Raw genomic sequence first — 14,406 nt, 5'->3', positions numbered from 1 at the left:
TGCCCTCAGAACGCTCTTACCATTGTACACAAATGCTTTTATCATTCCTCCCAGCCTGTCCCTCTGACCAAGAAGGTCCTCATTCTACATCTCCACCTCCTCTGAACATTCCTAAAGAATTCCACTTATACTTAGATTTTCACCCTCAAAATCCTTCAGGGACTAATTCCATCACATATGCCATGCAGAACAAAAAAGTCTTTCACCTCTAAGCAGACCATGATGCTAGAATCTTTTGCCATCCGCAGATAGCCACTTTCACACATTCACTCAAGCTACTGCTCTAAGAAGACATGCTCCAAGTATATGTGCCCCACTTTCTTGTTGGTTTCTCAAGTCTCCTCCCTTAATCTCTTTTTAACCTTTGTGTCCTCAGAAAAGCTGAAGACAGACGGGTTACTAACCTTATGAACACAGTTTCCTTGGTTCCTTATACCCTACCCTTATCATAATGTCTAACTTTATAGAAATCTGAATATGTGCACATTCCTGATTCAAGTCAAATTTGTATCATGATTTGCTAGTCCACAGGTCCAGTGTTAATGATTGTACAACAATAGTCATACGCACATTAGCAATAATACTAAACTAATTACATAAAATAGTGCTAAGCAACTAGTATTAGATGCACTGTGCCACATGAAAGGTCCCCTTAGCCCATTACTTTTCATCTGACAGTCATCTTGTATCAATGTCTGGTGAAGAACGAAAGCAGGAAAAGCATATACATACACACATATATACATAAAAATAGCATCCCAGCTTCTAACTAATCTCAGCAAAAGGATATCCTTAATCAGATAAGAGTTCTGGTATTTTTTGTAGCTATCAATGGTGCTGCTCTGTACATAGCCTGTGTCTCCTGGAATTCAACGAAGTGTTAAGTTTTGGCATCTAAAACCTTATTTGCAATGAGTTCCTCAGGTCTGCAAGACTCCTGGTTGAAGAGCTGCCTCCTGTATTTAGATAGAAATCTCCTACCAACTTCATACAAAGTCCTGTAAGTCTTGTAGTGCAAGAGAATCAACAGCCAAGTCTGTCCACTCTTCCATGTCACACATCAGTTTGAAGACTTCTGTAATTTCCCCCCGGGCTCTTTCCAAGCCTAATGCCTGGCATTTCTGACAGCTGAAGACAGTTAGCTCAGTAGTTCTTTACCCAGAAGCTGTTTGAGACCTTTGATGATACTTTTTGCCCTTTTCTGGCACGTTCCAGTTCTGCTGAATCTTTTTGACCAAAATTGCGCAAAGTACTTAAGATGACAGCAAACTATGCTTTTATATAGTAGCATATGGAGATTCTATGGTTAACTTTCTGTTCACTTCCTAATTATTTCTAGTATTTTGTTTGTTTTCTGACCAAACAAGCAGCTAATGCTTTCACAGAACTACTACTTATAAGCCTAAGATCTTGTTCCTAAGGGACGACAGTTTGCTTGGGCTAAAAAAAAAAGAAAAAAAATATTTTTCTTTCAGATTGCAAGTCCCACAAAAGCCTCAGGAATGTGTCTTAAATTACACTGTTATGTTAAGAAAGTGATTTATTATTAGTATAATTAAAAAAGAACACAGGATTAAAAATGGTGCAAAAAGCCTAGAATCTTCTCATGGAGAGCAAATTTAGAAGGTCAGATCTGTTTTTATCAGGTTCCTATGCTTTTGTACTTAACCAGGAATGTCTGTTCAATTGACGTATGGATTATTATTTTAGAGAAAATTATTTTAGAGAAAACATGAGCAGGGCTTCACAGTTCTCACTGAAGTTAATTTCTGAACTATGTTTAGACACAGTCTGAAGTTACTTTTCCGAGACAGTAACTGTTTTACATTCACTACATTTCCTTAATAAAATAGTGTTTTGTAAATATAAAAATGATATGTTAAAACTTTCATACTAACTTATTCTGAGAGCAAACTGCCTGCAACAACATTCTGATGTGACAACATTCCACAATCTGCACAGTTAGGAAAGGGGGAGTTTAGACCACAGAGGACAGTTTTATCATCATGTATTCTTTCAAACATCACTCAATCATTGTGTTTCTTTTCTTTTCTTTTTTTTTTAATTTTTTATTTTCCCCTCTCTCTGTAATCTTCTCAAAGTAGCAGAATGATCCTTCTTATAAAAAGAAACCTATCACTGCTTTGAAAGAGATCTTGGTAAAGCCCTGAGCATGCCAGACCCTTAAATGCACATAAGCAGAACAGCACATTTAAAGCCAATTAGGTTGAAATTACTAATATGTTTAAGTGCTTCCTTGAATTAGGATAGTCAATTTACAGTCTACAGGCTCCTACAGCTGACTGTATTCATACCTCACTTCAGTTATTTTTGTGTGGCCAAGTTAACGTTTTGAAATGTTATCTGCCCAAGAACAAAATCATTCTGTTCTATTTTACTAAGATGAAGATGGCACGTAATTAAAGAAGAAACCTTTCAGAGAGCAAACCCTTCCCTTTCTTCTAAAAGAGTATGCATATATTATAAAACAAGCAAAGGAAGAAATTTAGACAGAACTTTTCAAATCTGCTTGAATATGAAGGAGAAGCAGCACACGTGGGGAAAAGAAAGAGGGTATCCACACTGGTAACAAGCAGCTATTTTCCTTAAGTTGTTTTATAAATTTATTGGAGATAGGTTCCAGCAGAGCCAGGGCCACTGAAGTAACCACTGTGCAGAACTGCTCTGCACAGCAGCTTTGGTCTCTCCACTGACCACAGAAGCACAGGACCTCTACTAGCTGCCTGGGAGAAAATGCTATGACTGCTCCTCCATGTGACTTAAGCCAGGTCTTAACACAATGCTTCTCTATTTTGATAAATCCTCTCATCGCATCTGCTCCCTAAAATTCACTTCAGGATTATTGAACAGGAATTCAGATAAAGTCCTAGAAATCTGCACACTGTGGCTGTTGAAACAGACTAGATGGAGATAAGCAGTAACATCTAAAAGACACAGGTGTGGTGCACAGGGACATAGTTTAGCAGTGGACTTGAAGCGTTAGGTGGATGGTTGGGCTTGATGATCTTAAAGGTCTTTTTCAACAGAAATGATTCTATGACTTAATATTTGAAGACAGATTTTTTTTTTTTTTAAGGATAAGCTAAAAGTCATTGCAAGTCTTCCAAATCAAAGAATTCCAAAAGCAAAAGATAAAGAACGACAAACACCAGACATATTCTTTGAAGTACTGAAAACAACCGAAAACATTCTCAGACAAAATAGAATTCAAGGCAAAAAGACACAGAGAAATGTTCCTTGAATACCTTAGATGACTAGTAGTGGTGACAACTTTCAAGCATGCATGCAATTCAGGTTAAACAATATATTGCAGTCACCACATGGGTCACCTACAAAAAGAAAGTAGGGTCAATCTCTAAACCCTCCTAGTGTGTTGTCAATGACAATTTTATTACTGAAAATCAAACCATGATGACAAGATAAGTAATGACAAGTTGTTTTTTTTTTTTTTTTTTTTTTTGGTCTGGAAATGAGACAAAATAAAAGAAAGAAATGAGAAAGTTTTTGTTTTTCATGAGATTTTGGAAGGAAAAAAATTTGCATCGAGAGATACAAAATGCAAAAAAAAAAATCAGGTTGTTGGATAAAAAAAAGTCTATAAAGGACTTCTCCATGCTGTGAAGCCTACCGTTCTCTTTTGACAGCTCCCAAGAAAGTTAAAGCCTAAAGGGAAACCTCCTCCTGAGTTTCGTGGATGGAAATTGCTTTCTCTGAAATGCAGGCTGATTGCACTATTAGAAATGCATAACCATATCCACATTTAATAATGGTTTGGTAAAAGGATTTGTATAAAAATATAGGATTGAAGATAACACCACATGCAGCCTAGAAAGTGAAAACACATTTATTTCTTAAAGGACATATCAACTCAAAAAAGTGAGATGAAACCTTCCGGACTCTCTTCCTTACATGCACACTGGAAATTTTTACTTTTCTAAAAAATAGTAATATTTTTAGAGTAATATTTAAGAGTAATACTTTCTCCTTTGAAAAAAAAATCCTTACATGATAATTAATAAAATATCACTGTTAATAGTCAAACAAGTACTTGTTGATATGATTAAAATTCTCTAAGTTTCCAGTTCCTTCAAGATACCTGTACAAAAAATCATACAGTTACAGAAACTTTAATGGCCATTTAGCTGTTTACTCACCCATTTCTTGTCTGGTACTGCAGATTCCTGTTCCATACTTTTGTAACTCTTTGGTTACAGTTTTCAAAGCATTAGGTTCTGTTTCTGCAAAGCCGAGGTAGTTATAAGAACCCATATTGATTACATTCTTGATAGTTCTTCCTGTGAACCTATAAATCAAAGCAAATTTTAAAGAATGCTGCAACCCTCCCACGCTCACTAAACAAAAAGAAAAAAAATCCCAAATTTTGTTCCACTGTCAGGTTCATATTTGGAATTGACAATCCTTATATCATTAACATCCTACAAGTTTTTCCATCCTTTCCCTTTTTTGCCAGGTGAAATGGCAATTTCATGGACCAAAACCCAACCAACCAAACCAAAAAAATCATTGTTAGTGTAGCCAACCTACAAATTGTCTATATGTTAAATTTTCATATCATTTAACTCAATAACAGTTGTGATATACTGAAATCTTCAAGTTGTAAACTGCTTAAAACTCACTGCCAGAGACTCACTATGCAAGTTAGAAGGAGCACTTATGCAATGCAAGAAATTATTATTTAAATCCTAACCAAGGGATACAACAAACTTAGTTGCAATATTCTGACTAAAGATCTGTTATAAATGAAGCATAAGCTGTTTTACTTGTGCTGACATAGTCAAACAAATCTCACTTCTGATAGAGTTCAGTGCCTTCCACATTGCATTGCCAAACAATATTCAGAAGAAAGGGGACAGATCGTCAGAACTGTGTTGATTTTGAAAAAAAAAGCGCCAACGGATATATCTAGGATTTAGGTATTATGGGCTAGATGCACCTTTCTGTGCTTTGCAGATGTATCAGGATTAATTCTTAAGAAGCTGACACCTGCAGAGTGTAAACTGACTCACCTAAATGTCCAGTTGTAATCATCTGTAACACGTTCCATGAGGTCAAACTGCGGCCCTGGGACACTGCAAATTGGACGATTCCAGTTATCACGTATTCTCATATAGAGGTTTCTGGTGTAAAAGTTCTCAAAATCTTGATAAAGTGGCACAAAATCCTGGTTTGAAAACATGCACAGGGTTATGTTGCTAGGAAAAATCTCTGCTAAGGAACCCAAGTCATTCCCATTACAAAGTAAAAAATGATTCATTAGTAAACAGAGGGTTATAACAACCACATGTTCCTATGTCACAACTCCAATCAGCAAATATATTTAATTACCTTGAACTGCTATTTTTTTTTAAAACAAACAAACAACAAACTTAATATGGTCCACAAGTTGGCCTAATTCTCCACTCCAATATTTGGAATGTTTGAAATGAAGTCATGATACTCTCACTTGGAGAATCCAAACATTTCAAATTGAACATTTTGCTATGTGCAGAGCAGATTGAAAACAGAGAAATATCTCACTGTATTTCACTAAATGTTGGCTATGTTAGGTTAAAATTAGTCCAAATGGTCTGGGCATTATTGGTCTAGGCTGGACATGCAAACAGTTATGACGATGAGTTTGTCTGATGATTAGTTTCTATCTATGGATTTTAACTTGAAAATTAAACTAAAAGAAAGGTACAGAATCAACAGAAAGTTTTATATGAAACAGAAATATAGCCATGTTAGACATTAGATACAATGGACTGGTAAAATAACATGGCATGTAGTTACATATGTAGAAGACTGGAGAATTAACTGAGCATGTAAATACATGGTGGATGGTGTCAAGATTTAACTAGTATGTCTGAAATCAAAATAGTGCATGAATGGCCAAAATAAGTGAATTGAAAAAGATATTCCAAGAGAATGCTCATATAAGGATTGCACCATTATATTTCATTTGGTAGTGCATGCATCTTTGAGAAGCCAAATCAGAAAACATTATTTTGGGAATTTTATCTGTAAGAGGAACAGTAACACTATTTACCTTTTTCCTCTATTATGCCAGGTGCTATAGTAAGTCACAGTTCAAACAGCACGGAGGAGGTGGAGCAGCAAAAAATCTAGATGAAGTTAGAATGCAATTGAACTTGCTGAGGTGCAAATTTTACATAAGACTATGCAGACTGAAAATGTTTCTAGGTCAGGACTCACAAGAATTCAGTCGCCATTGACTCTATGCTGGGACAATGATTCCTGAGTGCTTTGTGACCAGCAGTTTGACAAACATAAGTGAGCAATCACAAAGACGTTAGTTCTGCCTATTGCTAGAAAGGACAAGGTAAGACAACCAGATAGCACAAGGAAAGATGGGTGTTGAAGAGATATAGAGAGATGATATAGTTAACAATAAGGGGTTTCTGAGTTTTCTTTTTCTGTGAATTGAACTAAGACACTGAGATTCTATTCTGCTGACAGTATTCTGACACTCTTAGAACAAGATAAAAAAAATATGATTTTTTATATATGTATATATGTACATATTCATACAGATGTGTTTAATGATACTGCAGTGTGTCTCATTCCTCTCATCCCTAACACAGTGCTCTTCTCCAAGATGAAAGATGTCTTATTTGTTACTTTGTTAGGTTATTCTATATAACTTGCAAGCAGTGGAAAACTCAGCTGTGGATACATACATACTTTCTTATACGTACTTTTTGTTGTTCTCTCTCTTCAGCAATGTTACGTTTTTCTAGTCCCCAGGCTCTCATAAAATCCCGCAGGTAGCCAAATATTGTGCCCACTCCAAAACCCACGAAAGTAAGAACTGCAACATACATTGGTGCCTGTTCAAAGTGCTCAATAAATGTTTTTTTGTAGAGAGTTCCATTTGACACACCATTCTTCTGAAAATATAGAACAGAAACTTGTGATTAATAACACTTCAGCTGATCAAAGTTTATACCAAAACCGTAAACCTTGAAGTAAATCTTTTCCTCTAATATACAACAAAGCAGGAGAGGCATTTAGACCTCTCACCATATCAGATAATGCAATTTGTACTTGAAGGAGAGGGCTTCTAACACTGCTGGTGCTACTGAGCACTGCAAATATATTCCATTTTCTCTCCTCTCCATCAATGTCTTCAATTGCAGGTGTCTTCAGCACCACTCCCTTGTCTATTTTGAAACACTGGAAACTTATGAAAGACTGGCAACATATTATTGTTTAATTGGACAATTATTTCAAAGGTGATTAAATGCAAACCACAATACTCTGTTCTTGCAAGACCAAACTATAAAAAGGGAAGGGCGGCATTGAAAACTCACCTACACTGGGCCTGACGCTGCTTCTGGAAGGCTTGTGTAACCCGCTACAGCAGCTAACCCATAAACAGGAAATCCTGCCTAAAATAGGGCACCTTCACCATACTGTTCTTCAGATCTGAGGAAGTACCCAAAACAGCAATGATCCCAGCCTTCCACTTCTGTTCCAATTCCAAAAATGCCTTTAATTATACTTTCAATTACCTCTTCCACACTTCTAAGGGTATTACAAAACGACAAAAAAGAAAAGGCAACACACACGGACAAATGCGCACCCTTTGTTTGCTGGAATTTATCATGCTATTGTGACTGACTCCTAGAAATTTACAACCATGTGTGGACAAAATTAGTTTGTCTCTAAAATATTCTAAAACTTCGGCAGTTCTCAAGTGAAAGAAGCTCAAGTTTTCAACTGCAATCTTTTCAGACCAACCTATATTCAGAATGTTTATCAGATTGTTCTTTGAAATAGAAGTAACCCGTTATTTCCACAAAATATGACGGCATTTTCCTGTTAATTTCTAGTAATGTCCAACTTGCCAATTCAAAAAATAATAAAAAAATGTAATCCTTCTGTTAAAAAAGGACAATTTTTGAGCATATTCTAAAGCAAAGTCTACAACCATATGAAGAAATAGTATTAATCCATTACTGCCTGTGGGTTGGATGAGCCAAAATAAAAGATTATTTATGCAATGCAGCAAGCTGAAATACAGTAATTATATTAAGAACAACCATAAATTCACTGCACTTGCTAGACCTAGCATACTGCATTAAGCTGCCTTTATCTTCAGAAGATTTTGATTTCAATTGTAGCTTGCTGTCCAATCTTGGATTTACAGTGTTTTCCCAAAAAATGCAAAATAAAGGTAGAATATAAAGATTTTGTAGAAACCCGAAAAAGGAAAAAAATTCCAGGGTGATGGTGAACAGAAACTCATACAGACTTTGGAAAGACTTACTACCCTGTGAGGGAGAAGGAACGCAGAGCTGTTTCTCTCCCTGTGACTGGAGACCTTTGAAGCAATTCTGCACAGGCACCTCTACCTAAAGCTAATTATTCTTTTAGGACAACCCATTTACCATGAAAAACATTCTATGAGAGTGAGTTAAACACCTGGTCAAGTCATATTTCAGGTAAGCCACAAGAGCTGTGTGTACGCTACGACACAAAAATTCCATCAAGGACTAAGCTAAGCCCCGTTACCTTATGTTTGCCACAGGCTAAGAGCATACTTATGGTCATCTATGGCAATTCCATTGACGTTGTAGTTTGGCAAGCTGTGGTGATGTGATAATGAACCTTAGTCCAGAAGAGAGAATTAGCATGATGTTTAGCAATTTTATTAATATACGCTTTACAGTTATATATTTTATTTGTAAAGGAGCAGAGAAGCTTTGGCTTATATCAGAGTCCTGCATTGCGAAACTCTCTTCTGCAACAAAATGCTCTGCGTTCAGCTGCTCCTGGTTTATACAGTCAGTATGGTATATATATTTAAAGATGTAACCATCATCACCTTCTATTCTTAATACAAACAGCTAGTAGTAAATGGCACATAAACAGGAATAAAGCACTGAACACGACGTCAAATGGTGACCCAAATTTTCTAAAACATGACAGTCTATGAACGATGAAAACCAACAGTCTTCAAATAGTGCAAGGTCAGTACAAGGCTGGGAAAACAAATTCAGAAAAAGTGACATCTCATCTAAAAACTAAAGTGGGGAAAACAGAGGGCATTTCATCCATTCATGGAGTCCCAGAAAATAAAATAAAATAAAATGAAACAAAACAAAATAAAATAAAATAAAATAGGAGAGTGCAAGCATTGGAATAACCTAAGTAAGTGGATTTGCTGCTTCTGGAGAGTAGATTATTGGGATGCTTTTATGCAGAACTTCAAATCCAGGCACTGGGGTAAAGGTAGGACTGACTGATCATGATGTTCAGCAACTTAAGTCAACCTAAATGGTCAGTGGATGAATACTGAATTGGCATTTTGCATTACATTACTCTTAGATTTTTATATGTTATCATAAAGAAAGAGGTGGAATCAGAGACAGTGAATTTTAAGCACCTAGACCACAAAGGCAGATGTAGTTGGGTTATTGCTGGCACCACAGTCCAATACAACATCTCTTACAAATGCCTGCAGCGATTCAGAGATCACTAGTTACACACTGGGTGTTCTGCTGAATTGTACACTTGCAACTATACTACTATCCATAAGAACATCTGTAGAAAAGAGGAGCTTTCTAGTGCCCTGCCTGTACCAGTCCTAGCAGATAAGGCAAAGATTCTAGAAGCAAAAATAGGGAATGATGCTTTCTTGAGTATATTCTCCTAACTTCCAACAATTTGTGGCTTGGATGTTTCATGAACTTAAGACTCTGTCATCACATTTAATTAATTGCATCATCAGGGGATAACTATGAATTTGTTCAGTTTTGAACCCACAAATAGTGTGGATATGAACTGTGAATTTCAATAATTGATTTCATCTTTAAAAAAAATATATTTCTTTATTATATAACTGATAAATTTCACTTGATAATTTACTTTCTGACCACTGCCCTCTATTCAATTTTTCTGTTCGAGAAATTATGCTGTCATTCTCCTTACTCAAATGACTTCTGCTTCTCCACTTGTCCTTTTCAAACTGAAGAATCTTAATCTATTTAAGACTAGATTAATCTTTCTTCTTGCATAGGAAAAAAATGAATAATCTATATTATAATGCTCAACTTTCTCTTCACTCTGCTTAGTTCAATAATACCTTTTTGTAATGCAGGGTAAGGGAATTAAAATTACACACAACACTGGAGGGCACAGTGTCAATTTACACATTGGGAAATGATGCTTTGGCTTGTTTTCTGTTGCTTTTGTCAAGATCTCTGACATTCTATCTGCCTTCTTCCAACAGTTCAGTTCCAGAAATATCCCTAGTGATTACAGTATATCCTTCCTTAGCTGCAATAAACACCTCTTTTAGAGCACACTGCTATTTTTGCATTTTAGGATCATTTTCCTCTTCCAATTCATGTATTGCTTTTTATTTAGTGACATGTAATTTTTTCTACCATTTTATCAAATGTTACTATGAGAACTTTCTGCGATTGTTGTTATCCAGAATTTATCTTCCACTACCCTGAAAAATTCTGTACTGCCAACACCTATTATCACCTATTTCTCCTCACCCCTTTTTTCCCAGACTGTTGGTAAAAATTGTGAAAGCACAGCTCCAGTCCCTGGAGGACTTCATTCTCTGCAACTCCTTGCTCACCTTTTCAAAATTTGTATCTTATTTATAACCCTTCATTTCTGCGGTGAAAATGCCAATTTAAGCAGCAGCCCAGAGTTATTCAGCAGCTTTATTTTTGTATTCCTTTACAAATTTTGAGTGAATGTACTTTGTGATATGCTAATCCAAGTTTTCTTGGCTTGTTAAAAAAATTCTGCCAGTATTCCAAATCAAAAGTCACTCACTAGTCTGCAACAAAGAAAGGGTACTTTCTAGGCACAAATGCTAGGAATCCACCAATGCAAGTTATAAAGACACTCAAGAAAGAGAGGCTATAGATGAAATTCAAAATGAACAGATATTTTACCACTGAGATTGACAAATCTAGGATTTCATCAGCTTCACAGAAACCAACAGCACAATCAGGATTATAATATGCACCTTCCTTGTGCTGAGTCTATTTAGTTTACTAGAACATACTGCCTTTTGCTCTCTTGCAACCGAAGGTCATACTGGCAGCTCCAGCTCATAACTCTGTGTGCAGCACAGTTATACAGAATCCATGTCGACAGATTTGGCAGCAGCTTTAAACCACAGTTGCAAAGTGGTTTCCAGTAAGATACTCACAGCAAGAGAATTCCTGGGAAAGATTTTAATGGCAATGAAGTCAACAGGAGCGATGCCAATACAGTCAATAAAAACAGCTTTAAATGCAATACACCTTATATCCCCATATTCTGCAGTTAGCAAAATGATTTTGAAACAATTTCTATCTTTTCTATCATGAAGAATATCCTCTTAACCCCCTCAGGTTTAAAATGGAGAAATTAACACTAACAACAAATCTAACAGTACTTTTAGAATCACGTAAACTAATGTGAAAGTCTAAGCACACTTCTGGCAACACTTTTAAAAGGAGGAGTTACAAAATATGAGATTTCCATTAGGAAAGAAAAATAAAATATATCTATGCAATAGTGTGAATAGTACTTAAATATTTGTTTATACTACCCAGAAAGTGAGGAATGACATTTTCATTTCATTTGGGTCCTGCAGCCTCTGGGAGAGTGCTAGTCAACATGAGCCAGAATCATGTCGAAGTGGAGAGCTAGGACTGAACAACATGGGCATAGTGTGACACTACTGAATCTGTGTGCTGGCCATGAATAATTTACTGGCAAAGAGGTAACCACTTACACCAGCATAAGTTAGGAATACACCCATGTGACTGGAGCTGTGAGGACCCAAGTGCTCATGTTTTCACACAAGTCTGTTCTGTAGAGGCAACATATGCTGTAAAGAAATCCAGAAATTGTAATCTGCTTTTTGAAACCCCTTTCAAAAAATTAAAAAAAAAAAAAGTGTGCCCTGCTATGGTCACTTCCAATACAGCAGTAGTAGGCACAGATAGCTATATCCTTGAAGCAAAACTACTAGGAGAATAAAAAAAGTCTGTATTTTAATATAAATTCTCCACAACAAATAAAAACTGATCCAGAAACAGATGAAACTTTATTTTACTCTCACTCGGTTTAAGAAGAAAGTTTAATCTGTTTCTGGATCAGATGTTATCACATTGTTGCATAAAACCTATATAAAAAAAGGCAATGCAAGCTGAGTGATCCATATAAAACTTCTGTGACAGACATGAATATGAAAGGTGTAGATGTTGAAAACCATGAACCAAATGATAGCCACATTTGCTCAGTACCTGCCAGGTTTCAGGAACCCACTGAAATCCTGAGCAAATTGTGACAGTGCATTGCTACAGCCGAGAACTGATGGGAGCACAGACTGATAATCACTGATGCACCATCTGGTTGCTTGCAGATGGTTTAGTTCTAAACAGACATTTCCTTCCTAACACTGGAAAAAAAATCTGGGGAATGACTCTAAATGCAGGTGATTTTAGGAGTCCTAGGATGTGTGAGACATCCACATGGTGATGGCAGGCAGGACACAGGACCTATAGAGGCTTGTACCCTCCTGGAGCAGAAGCTGAAGATGGGATAATACAGCGTCACATTTCAGCCACGAGAAGGGTAAGGTCAGCCTGAATCCCACCCAGAGCTTGCCACTGGATAGTTAGAGTTTGAAGTGGCTGGTGTGCAACTCTGTACCCTGAAGAACATTGTCATGAGAAAGCTGGGTCTCAAAGAATAAAACTGTTCCATACGAGCCTACTACAACTACTGCTTTCTCCCAGAAACACCATACCTCAGCATCCATTAGAGACTGTGGGATACTTAATGACTGCATGCAGTCCTCAGGAAAAGAAAAAGGAAAACAGATTATGAAAATCAGAAGTTTCCTATAATGAATATAATATTGTCAGACTGAGATCATTTCACAAATCTCTTCAGTTATTGGTAATGATATCCTTTACTGTAAGCATGTTGTTTCTTCTCTGTTACAATACATTTCACAATTTACGGGTTCAGGTCTCTAAAAAAAATTAAAAAAAATGGCTACACAATGAGCTCACAGCTTACTGAGCTGTACAGACAAGCCTTAAATTAAAAATAATTGTGAAACTGATGTCTAGAAGGTGCTAAAATGAAGGCCACAGCCTTTTAAAATGTGATCAAACCACAAGAAAGTGTAATTTTCACACAAACTGTAAATAGAAACCAAAAAAACAAACAGAACAAAAAAAACCACACTTTTGTTATTACTCCTGTGTCTGCAGAATCCTTGTTTAGACTGGTTATTGATTTCCACTGAAATTTATAAAAAAAATAATACACCTGGTAGTGAAGCAATTGCTAAAGACAGAGCAAAATGTCCAAGACTGTCCAAAAGACTCAGGAAATTTAAGACACCTTCAGAGCAACTTGGGAATCCATATGCTGTTGAACTTCCTATAGATTTAGAATCTAACAACTCAGAAACTGAAAAGTTTGCTCCCTGTAAGCAGTATGAGCTGCTGCTTGTTCTGCTCTGCCAGTTTGTGCTTGTACAAAGCTTGAGTCCTTTCACCTTACTTTTCATATTCACCAGTGAAATCACTTGAAAAACCAACCAACCAACTGCAATCTATATCTAATGACTAACTGAGAACTTCCAGCTTCCTTGCACAAATTCATGACAGCATACCAGCATACTATGGGCAAATAGCAAAAAAAAAAAAAAAAAAAAAAAAAAAAGGATGAAAAAAAGGATGAGAAGATGTGGTCTTCACTTCCCAAACTTGCACCACTTTTTCAGTTAAGCACAAGTGGAACTCCAAGATATTCACCTTGTAATAAATTCTTACAGCAACAATTAATGGAGTCCTGCAAAGACAACTATAACATAAGTATTACAAAACTACTGCAGTGAATGACAGGATCATTCAAAATATACTGTTAAATAGAAAACATTGTTATAAAATTAAAAAAAAATCCTTACTACACAGATTTTGGACTAAGTACTTTGCTGTGAAGAACACTTGCTCCATATTCAATTTTACAATTCCCTTTCTATCAGATATATCGCCTGTAGTAAGAACAATAATCTACATGAAGAATACATGCTACTTAATATCAGAAAAAAATCTCATAGCATATTAATACTCAAATTGACTTCAACCTTTTCTCAACAAAACGAATTGGAGTTTCACCTTTTATGTCACTAGTTACCTCCCCTAGAACATTATCACAAATTAGAGCTAGTGTTGGGCACCATGGAGCATTTTAGAAACAGCTTCCTTGTACAGTATAAGGAATAAAAAGAGATAAAATAATACTTTTGAATGCAACATTGGAAGCTAGAAGACAAAGAATTCTTACTCATAAGGTTTAGGAAGAAAAGAAATTGGCAAAAGTTTG

General features: G+C 36.2%; 1 protein-coding gene across 8 annotated transcripts in view; it reads right to left on the bottom strand.

Annotated features, from left to right (window-relative positions):
* Positions 1 to 14,406, bottom strand: part of SPTLC3 (serine palmitoyltransferase long chain base subunit 3) — a 172,112-nt gene that overhangs the window by 46,658 nt on the left and 111,048 nt on the right. For all 8 annotated transcript variants that reach the window (XM_083831466.1, XM_083831464.1, XM_083831461.1 and 5 more), the window contains 3 exons: positions 6,741 to 6,932; positions 5,049 to 5,203; positions 4,176 to 4,324 (listed from right to left, as the gene is read on the bottom strand). In XM_083831466.1, the coding sequence (XP_083687592.1) occupies positions 4,176 to 4,324; positions 5,049 to 5,203; positions 6,741 to 6,932 (496 nt within the window). The remainder of the gene's footprint in view (positions 1 to 4,175; positions 4,325 to 5,048; positions 5,204 to 6,740; positions 6,933 to 14,406) is intronic.

Source organism: Anser anser (genome assembly GCF_964211835.1).
Source record: "Anser anser genome assembly, chromosome: 3".
NCBI classification, from domain to species: Eukaryota; Metazoa; Chordata; class Aves; order Anseriformes; family Anatidae; genus Anser; species Anser anser.
Note: the sequence above shows the minus strand (reverse complement) of the source record. Positions and strands in the feature narration are given on the sequence as shown.